At 36.8% G+C, this 15,026-nt stretch overlaps 1 protein-coding gene across 2 annotated transcripts in view; it reads left to right on the top strand.

The window, feature by feature from the left end:
* The window catches only part of erbb2 (erb-b2 receptor tyrosine kinase 2), a 40,882-nt gene extending 32,766 nt beyond the window's left edge, over nucleotides 1–8,116 (top strand). The window contains exons 23-27 of one of the 2 annotated variants that reach the window (XM_030122066.1): nucleotides 1,709–1,855; nucleotides 1,982–2,079; nucleotides 2,706–2,897; nucleotides 3,472–3,862; nucleotides 4,568–8,116. In XM_030122066.1, the coding sequence (XP_029977926.1) occupies nucleotides 1,709–1,855; nucleotides 1,982–2,079; nucleotides 2,706–2,897; nucleotides 3,472–3,862; nucleotides 4,568–4,929 (1,190 nt within the window). In that variant the 3' untranslated portion in view covers nucleotides 4,930–8,116. The remainder of the gene's footprint in view (nucleotides 1–1,708; nucleotides 1,856–1,981; nucleotides 2,080–2,705; nucleotides 2,898–3,471; nucleotides 3,863–4,567) is intronic. The other variant, XM_030122067.1, reaches the window with a different exon arrangement.
* The last annotated feature ends 6,910 nt before the right edge of the window (nucleotides 8,117–15,026 follow it).

Genomic DNA, 15,026 nt, shown 5'->3' with positions numbered 1-15,026 from the left:
GACCTGGCCAAAACGCCACCGATACAGTCACATCATTACAGTTTTACAATAATGAAAGCATCTGCAAACACAGAAGAAACATATACAAACAGTCAAAATGTTTACAGACTAACAGCCTTGATTCCGGGGTTTTAATGCTCTCTTTAACCCTTTAACAATGAAAATCTCTCTGGCGCTGCATTTTGCACTTTATAGCATTCAAATTACTGTAACTCCTGAACCGTTTGCACTATCCACAAAATTTGGCCAAAACAGCATCAAAGCTGAGATCCTGAGCTTTCCAACACTATATAACGCTTTACGGTAGCAATGTAGGACTTACAAGTAGAAGAGAACTGTTTCAGAAACTTCCACACAGGCTAAAAAATGCCTGGAAATAAAAAATATGAAGCCATAATATGGATACTGAATGTTTAAGACCAAAAAGCTTGAGTAGATGTAAAGCAGATGTAAAATAGTTGAAAGTTTATTTTTGCAGTCTCAAAAAGTTTTGTTATGGACATTTACAATTGTTTCTGATTTAAAAAAAAAAAAAAAAAAAAAAAAGTCATTTTTCTTTCTTTTTTACTAAAACACACTGTTTTAAGCATTTATTATTCATAATAATGATAATTAATGGCCAGATATTGAAAGTTTAGTTCTTCCTGAAAATAAAGGTGCAAAAGAATTGGCAAAAAGCATATTTTCTGACACCTTTATTGCAAAGAAAATATGAGGAAACCTAGGCGGCCTGTTAGAATGACAGTCTTAAAAGGGTTAAAATGACTCAAAGGAATCAGTGTTTGTAGATGGAGCTCCGACTGGAGTTTGTTCCAGGCGTCAGGAGCTCAAAACCTAAAAGATTTTTTCCCTAATTTAGTCCTTATCTTTGGAATAAACAGTTTCAAAGTTACCATTGATCGGAGATTTTAACTTCCATGATTCCAGCTTAACAGCGAACATAAATAAGAAAAAAGTCTCCCCCAAAATTGCTTTGTAAATTAATATATACCAGTGACTGAGCCCACGAGCAGATAACGAGTTACATCAATGACATATTATGAAAGTCATTCTGTGTCATGGCTTTTCATAAAATAATTGCAGTAAAACATCAAGCATGGGAGTATTAACACTTTGAATGTCAGATAATCTTTGAAAAATATAGCGTCAGAAGGGATATTTTCAGCTCCAAACCTATCAGTCAGGTCTGAGGCTGTCAGTTTTTATGGAAAACTTACTTATTACACAATATCAAAAATTGTTTTTAAAGAGATTGTTTTCAGGAACAACAAAATGAAATAGCATGAAAACATGTTGCAAATGATTGTTAAATGTTAATTATTTATTCTACTTCGAAAACAATCCAATGAAAAAAATCTATTCATGAGGAATAAAAAATTGCATTTTTAGGATTTTTTAAAGGTTCCATGAACTTTAGAGGTATTTGAACATGAATTTTCAAGAAAATCCATTACATCAACTGAGAAGGCCTAGGTAATTTGATATGACAAGTAAAGGCAAGTTGTTTTTTCAAGCTTTTCAACTATAGCCTTAAACAAAATGTAAGTTTGTTTGCCACAGTATGACAAATGTTAAGGTGACATGTCAGGAGTAGTTTTACTCTGAAACTGAATGTTTTGGCTGATCAGTAAAATCAAGCATCTTTTTATTAATTTACACATGTTTAAGGTGTTATCAATGTCATATGTATCTTATATTTCCCACTCAGGGGTGACTGTGTGGGAACTGATGACGTTTGGAGCAAAGCCCTATGACATGATCCCAGCGAGGGAAATCCCAGATGTTCTGGAGGGTGGAGAACGGCTTCCACAGCCCCCGATCTGCACCATCGACGTCTACATGATCATGGTCAAATGTGAGTAATTGCATTTTTAAATCCAATTGAAATATTTCATTTTCAGTTGTATTTTAACTATGTGAACTATACATTAATGTACTGTGTATTCACATAGTGATGTGTGATTTAATGTGTGATTGACAGGTTGGATGATTGATCCAGACAGCCGACCAAAGTTCAAGGATCTAGTGAATGAGTTTAGTGCCATGGCCAGAGATCCACCACGTTACGTTGTCATTCAGGTATGTGGGTGTTTACTCACATATCGTAGACCTCATAGCAAAATTGCTCAAGTCGTTCACTATATGGACATAAATATTGGGACTCGTTGAATTCAGATGTTTATTTTCTAACAGGGGTCTGGGATACAAAACCATAATGGCAAATGTCATAATATTGTTTTATATTGTGATAAACGTATTGATTATTAATATTGATGTTTATATCTCAAATCAGCATGAATAGGACATCTTACAGCTGTAGACATGATGCGTCCAAATATTTTTGTCCATATAGTTTATAAACATCAATATTTCCTTAAAGTTTAGTGGGAGATTTTTCTTCCTAAGTGAGATGTGAAGAAAGTAGATGGTTAGATGTGGTAGAAATTTATCATTTACAGTTTGACAATATAAAACTATATTGTGAAATTTGTCAGTATTGTTTTATATCCCAGACCCCTGTTAGAAAAGAAACACCTGAATTCAACATGTCCCAATACTTTTGTCCATATAGTGTATGACTTAGGCAGTTATGCTCTGAGGCTACTGAATTATGTTACACTGAAGGAGTACATCTAAGACAGTTTTGTTTCATCAATCTGCATCTCCACATCCCATAAAATCCATTCCTCTTTATGTGTTTTCAGAACGATGACAAGATGAACATGTCCAGCCCGGTGGACAGCCAGTTTTTCCGGATGCTTATGGAAGAAGACGGAAACAACATGAGCGACCTGCTGGATGCTGATGAATATCTGGTGCCACAGCCGGACATCTTCCCCAGGAGTCAAACAGATGGGATGCATTCTAACGGGCCGTCCAGACACCAGTCATACAGGGTCAGTGAGTCTGGATTATGTCCAGTGTTCAACACTTTTCCATCTATTTTAGTGATACGAACAAGTATACTTTGTGGTGCAGTTGTGAAAGAAAAACACCAAGCCTCTCAGTACATATTCATTTAACTAAATCACAAATTCAGTGACATTTTAGCTGCCTACAGTACATTACAGTTCTACGATATAATGAAATGTTGTTGTTGAGGCCAAAGCATAGACGCATGAAAGTGTGTGAATCTGCTATATCTGCTGTGTCATCAGATGTCAAGACATCACATGTCAAGACAGTGTCATCTTTAGTGAGTCTGGTTGGGTTTACATACCAGCAGCTCTTGGTGATGATCACTCAAAGATGTGTCAAAAAAACCCAAAACATTTTAGTCTTTATTGATACCGACACCAAACTGCAATCTTTTGTAGTTTTTGTTGTCTATCTGCAACAGATGTGATGACAGGAAGTGTCCCTGTCTGCTTCATAACAGCCTTGTATGAGTTTTGACTGTCAGGATCCGGGTTTTCAGAAGCTGATTTTAACAGCTTCTTGATGTTTTTTAATTTATTTCTTTCTCTCTAGCAGAGCAGAGATCAGGGTTTGGATATTGATCCCACCATTGTCGGTGGTCATCGGAGCATGGCGTCCTCCATGAACACTCTCAGCCGCAGCCAGTATCCTACATTACAGCTAGGAGCCAGCACCTCCAACGGCCTCTGGACTCAGTACCCAACCCTGGCTCGCAGCCCCTCAGCCGGGGGCCACTCGGATTCTGTCTTCTTGGACGGGTCTCCAGACAACCCTTCACTACCGCCAGCCAGTCCTGGACGCTACAGCAAAGACCCGACCTACCCTAACGGCAGTCAAAGTGATCTGGAAACAGACGGGCCTTCAGTCTTTAATCCTCCTCATTACCTTCATCACTCACTCCCCAGAAGAACTCATGGCTATAATCATAACCATGCCTTACCCGGTGAGTGGGAGAGCTGTCAAGTAGTCGGGTATAGTTAACAGATTGCCATTATTATTATTCCTGATGTGTCTGATACAGGTTTGATGGTTCAGAAAAAAGACGGTGCACTGGAGGGTGACTTCCTGTTTCAGGATCACATGGTTTCTCCACGGTCCCACCTTTTTAGAAGACAAGCAGCACACTCTATCCCATTCATTCCAATGTGAAAAGTGAATGTAAAGATTACAATCACTCAAGTGAATATTGCTGGACAAATCTCACTTAAAAGTGATAAATACAGTGGGAAAATAAATCACGAATTAAAAAACAAGCTTAGGTAAAAACAGGATATTGGTGTGTTATTTTATTTAGCCCTTATAATCTACTTCAGTCGACCTGCACAAGATTCTTAACCTTTCTGACTTTCTTTTTTTTATTATAAAGGATCTTTGTTTCTGTTCAGTCAGGTAACAGGTGTATACATCACTGAATGTTACTATTTAAAGGTTTATTTAGCACAGTTAATCCATTTCATGATGTAGCGTTAGCAGAAAATGCAATATATTCAACTTGTTGCACTATCTACTCCATGTTACTTGTATTTATTGTAGCGTACAGATTAACATCAGCCTTTTTAGGGTATGTGTTTTTTTAAATATTTGAGATCAGTAAGAAATAAGATGTGTGTATGTGTTTAGATCTGACTGTTGTTCTCTAACTCATCAGAGTACGTCAACCAGGACGTCCCAGACCTCAGGCTAGTGATCCCTGATCGGCCCACCACCCTGCCCCGGAAAGGCTCCAAAGCAGACAGACGCTACCCAAATGGTCTGAGTACTGGTCACAGTGTGGAAAACCCAGGATATCTGGTCCCCATAACCTCTGAAGCCCCTCACTCCCCAGCCTTTGATAACCCGTACTACTTGGACCTTGTGGCCAAAGCTGTGTCTGGGACTGTGGGAGTGGACGGTACTGGGGATCTGCAGTCAGACGGAGGCGTTCCTAGGCAGCTGAATGGGTTTGTGACCCCCACGGCAGAAAATCCGGAGTATCTGGGACTAGCGGATACTTGGAGTGGATATACTTGAGAACGGAAATGGGAGTGACGTGAGGAACTCAGGAGTTGTCACAGATTGTGTCCAACTGAGATGAATGAAGAGCGTGAGAAAGGGAAGATGAGTATGTGTGTGGCAGAAATGAGTCTAGTGTGTGTTTGAGATTGAGTTAAAGCATCAGAGCTGTTTGTGCCTGAGCATACACATGTATATGTATATGCATGAGTGTGCATACGTTTGCCTAAACACACATGGAACTGAGTGGATCCAGAAGGTCCAATAATCAGTCACCAAACTGCCTGGCTGTGACACACTGTGACTCAGTGTAGCATTAATCTGGTGTCCGTGGCGTCGTTTGTATTCCCGTCTTCCTCTCGGCAATCTGTGCTCTCTGTGTGACTTTTCGGTGCCAAAAACAGAAGTTTACTCAGCGTCTGAATATATCTCAGTACAAAGACTTCACAAAATCATCATGGTACAAGAAGGGGGACGGAGGAAGTCGTTAATCAGTCGGTTTCATCGATAATAACATTTGACCACATTAATGAACGCTGCGGTTTTTCTAACTTTGATTGTTTTTTTTTTCTTCTTCAAGTTGTTTACCATCTGTGTTTGTTTCTACTATATGTGAAGCATTTTTGTGATTACTTAATTCCCCCTGTGCATCCTCACATGTCCAGCTGAACAGAGAGAAACATAAACAACACTGACAAAGTGAGCCATGTTATGCATTGAACATGATGTTTAGTATTCTGGTCACTTTCTCCAGGACTTGATAGGGGTCTTCAATACACTCAAAGCCATTTTGTTTTGACCAGAGAAGGCCCTGCAGCCCATCTGGCCAGTAGACATGCTCCCTGAAAGAAAGGCATCCTGTGTGTGGAAGACAGAGGCATTGTGCCACACTGATGTATGTGGCTGTTAGTGTTTGTGGCTGCAGCTACTTTGTGGTACGGAAGAGATATAAGGTACAAACAGACTCTCTAAGCTGCAAAATCTTTATTTTAGAGTAAATTTATCAGGGATTAAAAGTTTTGCGGACAATATATTTGCATTTTAAATAATGCACAATGCACTGTTATATGTCCACATCTGTGTTTCCCTTTACTGTTGGTGACACTGTGCAAAGAAGCACAAGATAATGGTGAATATATTAAGAAAAGAAGTATATAATTTGCATGTAATGATACATTACATGATAATTACCACCCTTTTGTGAAACAAAAATGCGCTTTTGTGTAAAAGTGAGCAACGCACTAAACATTTGAGGTGAATGTGATTCCGAGGAGGCAAACATTGTTCGGTCTGGATAATCAATGCATGGCTCAAATTCCACTCAGTGAGAACACACTGGCATCCCAGTTAATAATCAACAGCATTTTTTTGAAGACTTTTTTTTTCCATGTTAATGGGTGTTGGGGCTGGGGGAGGTCAAAGCAACTCAAAGGAGCCATTGTCTGACCCTATGTCCTGTTGGAAAGTCAGCGCTCTCCCATCTCGCACGTTTCAACGACCGATGTTGTAACAGCTTTGAAAAGAGAAATGCAGTTTTCTGCTGCAGAGGCGGGAGTTTCTGCAGCAGATTGTGGTTGTGTTTTTTAACATATCTGGGTATCATGTTCAGCCTTTCCACCGCTGCATCCAGAATAAACAACTCATCCAGCTACTACTGAGCTTGAGCACTGAAAGATTGTTTTAAAGGAGATATTCTTTGAGGTTGGTGAGTTTCAGTCACAGTGGTAATGAATGTGATGGCTGAAACTTTTGTAGAAATGTTAAATATTATCCCACATCGCTTTTAAGTCTTTTTATTTTACCACAATGTTCTGATACGGGTTCGAAGAAACTGAAAAGATTTGTTCCAGAATAGTATCTCTAATTTTATATAACAATTTCTTACATAGAAATAACATGTTTCCCTAAAAACATGCTTTTTAAATACTTGTGCACTAACATTGTTTGGAATGAAATTATTTTCTAATAATAGATTCACATGACATAAGTTTTCTGTATGTTCATATGTAGTAGATTTATAGTGTTTTGGAATAAAACCCCTCATGTATGTTCTTGCTATCAGGTGAGGACCTCATATCTCCAACAAAATTCGCAAAAATGCATACAGTACATTCAACCATACGGTATTTTAATGGGATAAATCGTTTGTCGCTTTGTAATTTTTGACCAGTAATTAAATATCAATTCCCCAACTTTGTTGCAGCATTAGCATCAATGAATTTAAGTTCTGTGATTTTAAAAAAGTGACTTCAGCATATCAGCTGTAAGGTACCAGGATGGTAAAGGTGTTATTGTCCATTATAACAAAGTAAATGAGTCCTTTGAATCGTGCACATGACCTCTGGGGATACATGGTTATTTACATAATGTTGCACTGTGTTGTAGCTCACACATGTTCCTCCTCTCCTCTAAAAATGTGATATTTTTACTTGTGATTCTGAGGCCACAGCTTATACTTCCTATACAATCACAGTTAATGTAGTGGTGTTTACACTGTACTGTCATTTTTATACTAATTGTTCATTTAAGCTGTTCTGTGTAGCCTGCACGTTACAGTGGAAGTTTCCAGATAAGAAGGTGCGTCTTCATGAATGGCACACTCTTGTCAGGAGGCTACGTCTTGTTCCACGCACTTCACTTTAAAACCATATACAAGAACCAAAACCCAACCCAGGCCTGAGGACCGGCACCTGTCTGGTGTTTTACGATGACTAACATCCCTCCTGCTGACGTGCTTTCTGTTTACTGAGAATATTGGTGTACTGTGGAACGCATAAATGGTTAAACTAAATAAAAAACAGGGTCTGTGGTTGTTTTATGATTTCACTAAAGTGTAACATGTGAAGTGAAGCAAGAAACTGTAGAGAAATAAAAGAGCAGGTGACAGCAGTTGAAGAAAATGCATCTTTTGTACTTTTATGTGATTTTTTTTTTTTTTACCCTTTTCCATTTGTGTGATGTAGAAAAAAACAAATAATGCAATTTTATTTTGTGTCCAAAAATGCATTTTCTTCCAATTGGTCAGTAAGTCCTAATGTAAATGTGTAGAACATGTAAGTAAAACAATCATTTTGGCATCTAATTTGATTTACTGTGTTCTAGGGAGGGGGATTACATATGAAAAAAATGTTCTATGAAGAAATAGTTGTTTTTATATGGAAAGTTTGACAAAAGTGTGTGTTGTATATAAAATAATTAAACCATTCTACATGTCTGTGTTGTGCTTTACATCAATTTTCTGTATTCAGCTCTCTTTCTGCTCATTTTTTCAACATTTTGCCACTTTATATAAATGAAAGTATGAAAATAGGATCCTGTATTTATATAAGATCCTATTATCATGGTTTTATTTTAGTTGCATTGAGTTTGACTAGTCGGAGATGCTGGTGTTGAGTTACAGTATTGCAGGTTACAGTCCAGAACTACATTTTGCTGCCACCGAGAGATGGAAACTGGAACTGCAACAATATGTCAGATAGATAGATAGATAGATAGATAGATAGATAGATAGATAGATAGATAGATAGATAGATAGATAGATAGATAGATAGATAGATAGATAGATAGATAGATAGATAGATAGATAGATAGATAGATAGATAAGATGTAAAATTGAATGAAATCTTTTAATTTTACATTACATTATTTACAGTCATAAACAAAAGTTGTGGTATGTGCAGCTCATATGTAAGTGCAAGACTTTTAAAAACAACATCTGTGAACAAAGTTAACCTGGACAGTTACTCCCAAGTTTATTGTTTCAGATATTTTTTTTTTTTAATTATTGTGAAGCCTTGTCATAGTACAGACTTCAGATCCCCTGACTGGTACATTATGCTTCTTTTTGATATCAACATAACAAACACAAAGAAATTAAAAGATAACAACATTGAAAAAGTGAGAAAAAAAGACAGAAAGAAGAAGGAAAAAAAAAAAACGTAAGGGGCAAAAAAAACCAAAAAACATCTCACCCACCCTCCCATCCCCAGAGCCACTGAGATAAATCAGGGTAGTGCTACACTATGGACTACTGTTTATATAATGGATCATAACTATCCGACCCTTCCATATATGACATTACTGGTTTCCAATTTTTTTAAAAATTCTTCCAATTTGTCATTAAGTGCACTCCCAAGTTTATTAAAGACAACATTTTAGTCTGGTTGTAATCTTCATCAAGTCAGAGGTTTTGGAAAAATGATGAAAACATGCCATATTTAAACAAAATACTCAGTAATAGGTTGGTAAAATGTGGCAAAATCACACCAAACCACACAGGATGATTTTAAGTACATGCACTATTTATGTTTGTGCATTACTGTATGTAGACTATGAATAATGCAGTAGATACATTTATCTTTGTTTAATGAATAAGTGAAAAAAAAAAAAAAGTCCCCCGATCTTTAACCTCTACATGTTCACTGTATTAATAAAAACATTGGAACACATCAAACTTAGAGCTTGTAGGACATCACATTCCTGTTGATATGAAATATTATCATGATAAAAATGTTCATGCCAGCTGATGTCAGTAATTGTCATGATAACATAAAATCAATATTTCTTTACTGATTGATTTCTTAGTTAAAATTATATTTCAGAAATGTGGAGGCAGGATAGTTACAACAACTTTAATGCTGAAATTTATTCAACACTGAGTGAAATTAAGTAAAAACAAACTTTTATGCATTTCAAAGTTAACCCTGAACACAAAATAAAACATCATTGCAATGATGTTTATCACAATCTAAAATTCCATTGGGATATTTGTCAATATTGTTTTGTAGTGCAGCCCCCTGTCAGCGATGAAACATCTGAATTTAATGTGTCCCAGTACTTTTGTCCATGTTGTGTATCTAGTTTCAATTCATTTTATTTAAACTGCGCTAATAACAACAAATTTTAACCAGTGAAATTTAAAACTCATGCATTGAGTTTGGAATGCCATTTCTGTGCACGACTGGAAAATGATACTCAATGTCACTTGCATATTCAAAGAAGTATATTCATAAAAGGAACAAACAGACCCTCTTAGTTTGAAGTACTAACTGAATATAAGGTCAGATCCTCAAGGTAAGTTCATTGGAACCATGATTAAATAATGGCTTTTAAAACAGACGGAAAATAAAAGAACTGGTGAAATTGGAAACGACTGGACTTTGGATTTGTTTTGGTTTACTCACATGTATTTTTTATTGCAGGCTCATCAGTTCTGGGTCAGTCAAGGAGCGTCCGCTGTAAAAAATGTTTAATCGTGCTCTTCTTCACTCTCACAATCTAACCTTCAACGTCACTGACCCTGGGGTCGTCTCTAAACACTGTGAGCACATGATGGAGGGTATTGGGGTCTGGGCTGCTTCCAGTTTTCTGTTCTCTCTGGTTGGCTTTCCTGCATGCGTTGCTGTTTTCTGGGAGTTGTTTCAAAGACATAAAGCTGGAACCCATTTCACCCCCAATGACATCTTCATGCTAAACCTCACCTTCATGGACCTGGTTTTTCTATTTTTCAACCCAGTCGGAGTGTGTAACTTCCTATTCTGGCACATTGGGTTGTTTCACATATTGAGTGAGTTTCTGTACGCCTTGAACCTGGTGGGACGACCTCTTTTAACGGCGTGTATCTGTCTGGACTGCTACCTGGCCGTGGTCCACCCTGTCGTCTACCGTGCAAAGAAGAGCCTGATGCCACGGATCCTCATGTGTGCTGGTGTGTGGATCATCACTGTGGCTCAGGGCATCATGTTCGCAGTCATTGACGAGTTCAGTCACAGTGGCTTGAACATGGTTGTGTATATCGTAGTACTCCCCGTCATTGTCATCTGTGATGTCTCCATCCTCAGGACTCTGAAGAGGTCCAACCATGGAGGGGGAGACCTCCACCCGAGGAAAAAGAAGGCTCGTCAGATCATCACCAACAGTATGGTCATGTCCATCACCTCATATATCCCTGCTTTGCTTGGACTGATCATTGGAGAAGTGCTGATCAGGAACAGCAAAGTATATGAATGTTTTGTGGCAATACCTGTCCTGATACTACCGACTGCAGGAAGCACAATCATGCCGGTCCTCTACTTAGGAAATCTGGGGAGGCTCAAGAGCCTCTGCTTTGACATGACATGACATGACATGACATGACATGACATGACATGGCATGATATGATATATGATATGACATGATATATGATATGACATGATATGATGACATGCTATAGTATGATATGACATGATATATGATATGATGACATGATATAATATGATATATGATATGACATGACATGATGACATGATATAATATCATATATGATATGACATGACATGATGTGATGACATGATATAGTATATGACATGACATGATATATGATATGATATGGCATGATATGATGACATGCTATAGTATGATATAACATTACATGATATATGATATGACATGATATGATGACATGACATGATGACATGATATAGTATGTGACATGACATGATAAATGATATGATATGACATGATATGATGACATGCTATAGTATGATATGACATGATATATGATATGACATGACATGATGATGACATGCTATAGTATAATATGATATAGTATGACATGACATGATATATAATATGATATGACATGATATGATGACATGCTATAGTATGACATGACATGATATATGATATGACATGACATGATAACATGATATATGATTGATATGACATGATATGATATGATATGATATGATATATGATATGATACGATACGATGCGATATGATACGATATGATACAATGTGATAAGATATGATATGATATGATATGATATGTGATTACCTCACAGCAAGAAGGTCCTGAGTTCGATTCCTCGTAGGGACCTTCCTCGGAGTTTGTTGTTCTCCCCATGTCTGCATGGGTTCTCTTTGGGTACTCTGGCTTCCTCCCACCATCCAAAGCCATGCACTGATAGGCTAATTGGTTAATCTAAATTGCCCATAGGTGTGAATGTGAGTGTGATTGGTTGTTTATCTCTATATGTCAGCCCTGGGATGAACTGGTGACGTGTCCAGGGTGAACCCTGCCTTCACCCATAGGTAGCTGGGATAGGCCCAATAGCCCATAACCTTCTCGAGGACTAAGCGTTTCAGAAGATGAATGAATGAAATGATATATGATATGATATGATATGAGATATGAGATATGATATGATAGTAAGATGAAGCTGAAATGATTGTGCATAACATTTGTATAGTTTTAACAGTAGACAAGGACACACATATTGCTTCTAGCTGCAACATATTTTATTTACAGTGTGTGACTTAATGCAGCAAAGCTTTATTCAAACTATGTTAGTCACATACAAATACATTTCTTATTGTCTGCAGATATCAGTCAGATTTAAGATGTTGGTCGTGGATATTCACTGTTGCCCATATAGTTGGAATAAAATATTTGCATTTCTTCTCATGAAATGATTGTGACAATATGATTTATTTCTTGATAGATAAAGTGTAACTGGGACACAGTATGTAATCATTGCACCAAGTAAAAGGTTATTACTAGTGTGTATAAATAGAAATGAAAAGAGGAATATGTCTGAAAATAAAATCATTCCAACTTTAAGGCTAACTGTATATGTACAGTACTTAGAGGTCATTATGAGACAGAATTCATCACACATACAGTAGTAACTGTTACACTTTAGAGTGTAAGTGCAGAAAGATACCAACTACAAATTAATGTAAAAGTTCAGGTGTGACTGTGATATCAGGACAGTGATGGAAAAATGGTCAAAATAACCTGTAAACACTGCCACAGTATGTAAATTATGTTATTTTATACCTTCTCTTCTACATGAGCCCAAACGTCATGAGAGATGATGGTGATTTACATCTGAAATGTGATCTTTGTGCATAATGAACCACATGTAAAGAGACTGTAATGGACAGAAGCCACTGGATTTACAAAGTCAACCAATAGTTGAACAAACAGTTCCTAGAATATTTGACAAATTGAAAGTACATTTCTAGTATTATTTTTGCTGATTTTTAGTATATCATAACCTACATAGTAGTACACCATGATAATTATAATACATGCATGAGACTCAGCATGTATTTGTTTAGGATTTGACTGCTTTAGTAATGTTGTATCTGTTTGTCAATCTGATATTTATGCATAGATTAAAAATGAAAGATTATCTGAAATCATGCTTCATATTGCTTTTTTCCATCGTTCAAAACATCTTTACTAAGCTTACAAAGCAGTGATTTGTCACAGAAACGTGTTTTAAATAACATTATCCACGGTTTGTCTCATTTAAGTGTGAACAATAAGACAGCATTAGCTTCAACACAGACCTTTTCTTTTACCACAGACAGTGTGTCTTGTTAAAGCAGGAAAAGTACAGGTGTCAGGTGTGAGATTAACAAAGACTATGGTCTCTTTAAATTCCTCCAGTGAGTCAGCGTCATATTATTTACACCTGTGTACTTTTTCTTCTGTTAAAAATGGGACATATTCTGTTTCTTCTTTTCATCTTGATAAAAGTATAGTGTCTGCTTGGAGCTGGAATTCCTCTGGTTGTGTCATGACCGGATTCTGATGTTATGACATCTGGGTCCATGCACACAGCGTTTCTGGGGCAAGTGAATGCGTCATCAATGTCATTTCACATTAAGAATGAAATGAGTGAAAAACAGAAATGGATACAGAGTAAAAATAAAGATTTCTAACAAGTATCAAAAGCAAACAATGATAAACAGTTTTATTGAAATTTTTACAAAGTAAAATTAATTCTTTACTTCAATAAAAGGTTATTAAGCAAAATATCAAGCTGCAGAAATAAAAAAAACCAGAAACATACGCAAAAAATGATGGCAATAAAATGATATGAACATCACTGAGGAAATTTAAAGTTGTATAATATTAATTCACATGTATCTTAAAAAGGTCAATCAAATGGAGTTGATGCAGCTGAAATATTTAATATGAGTATTTTATATGAAATTACATGCAGATTTGTCTGAACATTTCACAAAAAATGTATTTAGGTCTACTACAGCTCTAAGTAAACATAATTTAGATGTATGTAAACTATCTGAGCAGAGTTTAATTAACTCAAATAAAATAAATCTCATTGGTTGCAACATGTACGTACTGTATTTTCAATTTTCGATTTAAGTATCATCAAACTGTATTAACTTGTCAAATATTACAAATAAAAACAACATCAGGTGGAAATGACAAACGACTCAAACCTGTGAAATAAACTAACTTAAAAAAAAATTCATTGAAATTTAATCAATAAATGACTTAAATATGTTAAATTTAGTGATTGTTGTACTTATTTATTGACTTAGATGATTAAGTATATTTCAACCTAGTCTTACAGTGTGTCTGAAATTGGACACAAAGAGAAAGCTATTAGCATTTTCTGCATTTAAACATTTTACAGCGGTTTGCATATATGATGAGGAAAAGCAGAAAAGAGGTGAGACTGAATAAACTATGACTTTCTGCAGAACTTCAGTCTGAAATAATCAAATTTCCCAAGATTATTGAGGTAGAGAAAAGGCATGACTGCAGATCCCATGGAGGAAGTGATGGTCAGTGGAACAGCAATGACACAGAAGAACCTCATACTGTCACTGATCAAGGACGTCCCGACTGCAAACAGAAGCACCGGGGGTATGTAGGAAATGACTGCTATCACCAGGCTGTTGACGAGTGTCTGTATGGCTCTTTGCTTCTGTGGGTGGATGTTTTTTCCACCAGGACCAGACTTTATCAGTGTGTAGAGGATGAAAGAATCACAGATCACGATTATTGCAGTGGCTATTAGGCAGGGCATGATCACAAAAATGCCTGAGAATAACAAGAAATCATGATAGTACACTATCCCACATGCAATGGTGAGAACCCATACAATCAGCGCCATGAGGATCCTGGGAGTCAGACTTTTCCACTGGCGGTAGATGAGTGGGTGAACTACAGCCAGATAACAGTCTAAACAAATACAAGCCATCAGCAGGGGTCTTCCACACACACTTAAACTATAAATGCTGTCCCACACGTCTTCAAACACCAAAGAGTGTATGATGTAATGATTGACCATACCAGGTGGAACGGAGGAC

This window comes from Sphaeramia orbicularis, chromosome 19, assembly GCF_902148855.1.
Source record: "Sphaeramia orbicularis chromosome 19, fSphaOr1.1, whole genome shotgun sequence".
In the NCBI taxonomy this organism is placed as follows: Eukaryota; Metazoa; Chordata; class Actinopteri; order Kurtiformes; family Apogonidae; genus Sphaeramia; species Sphaeramia orbicularis.
The sequence above is the reverse complement of the archived record's forward strand: the minus strand, read 5'-3'. Positions and strand labels throughout refer to the sequence as shown.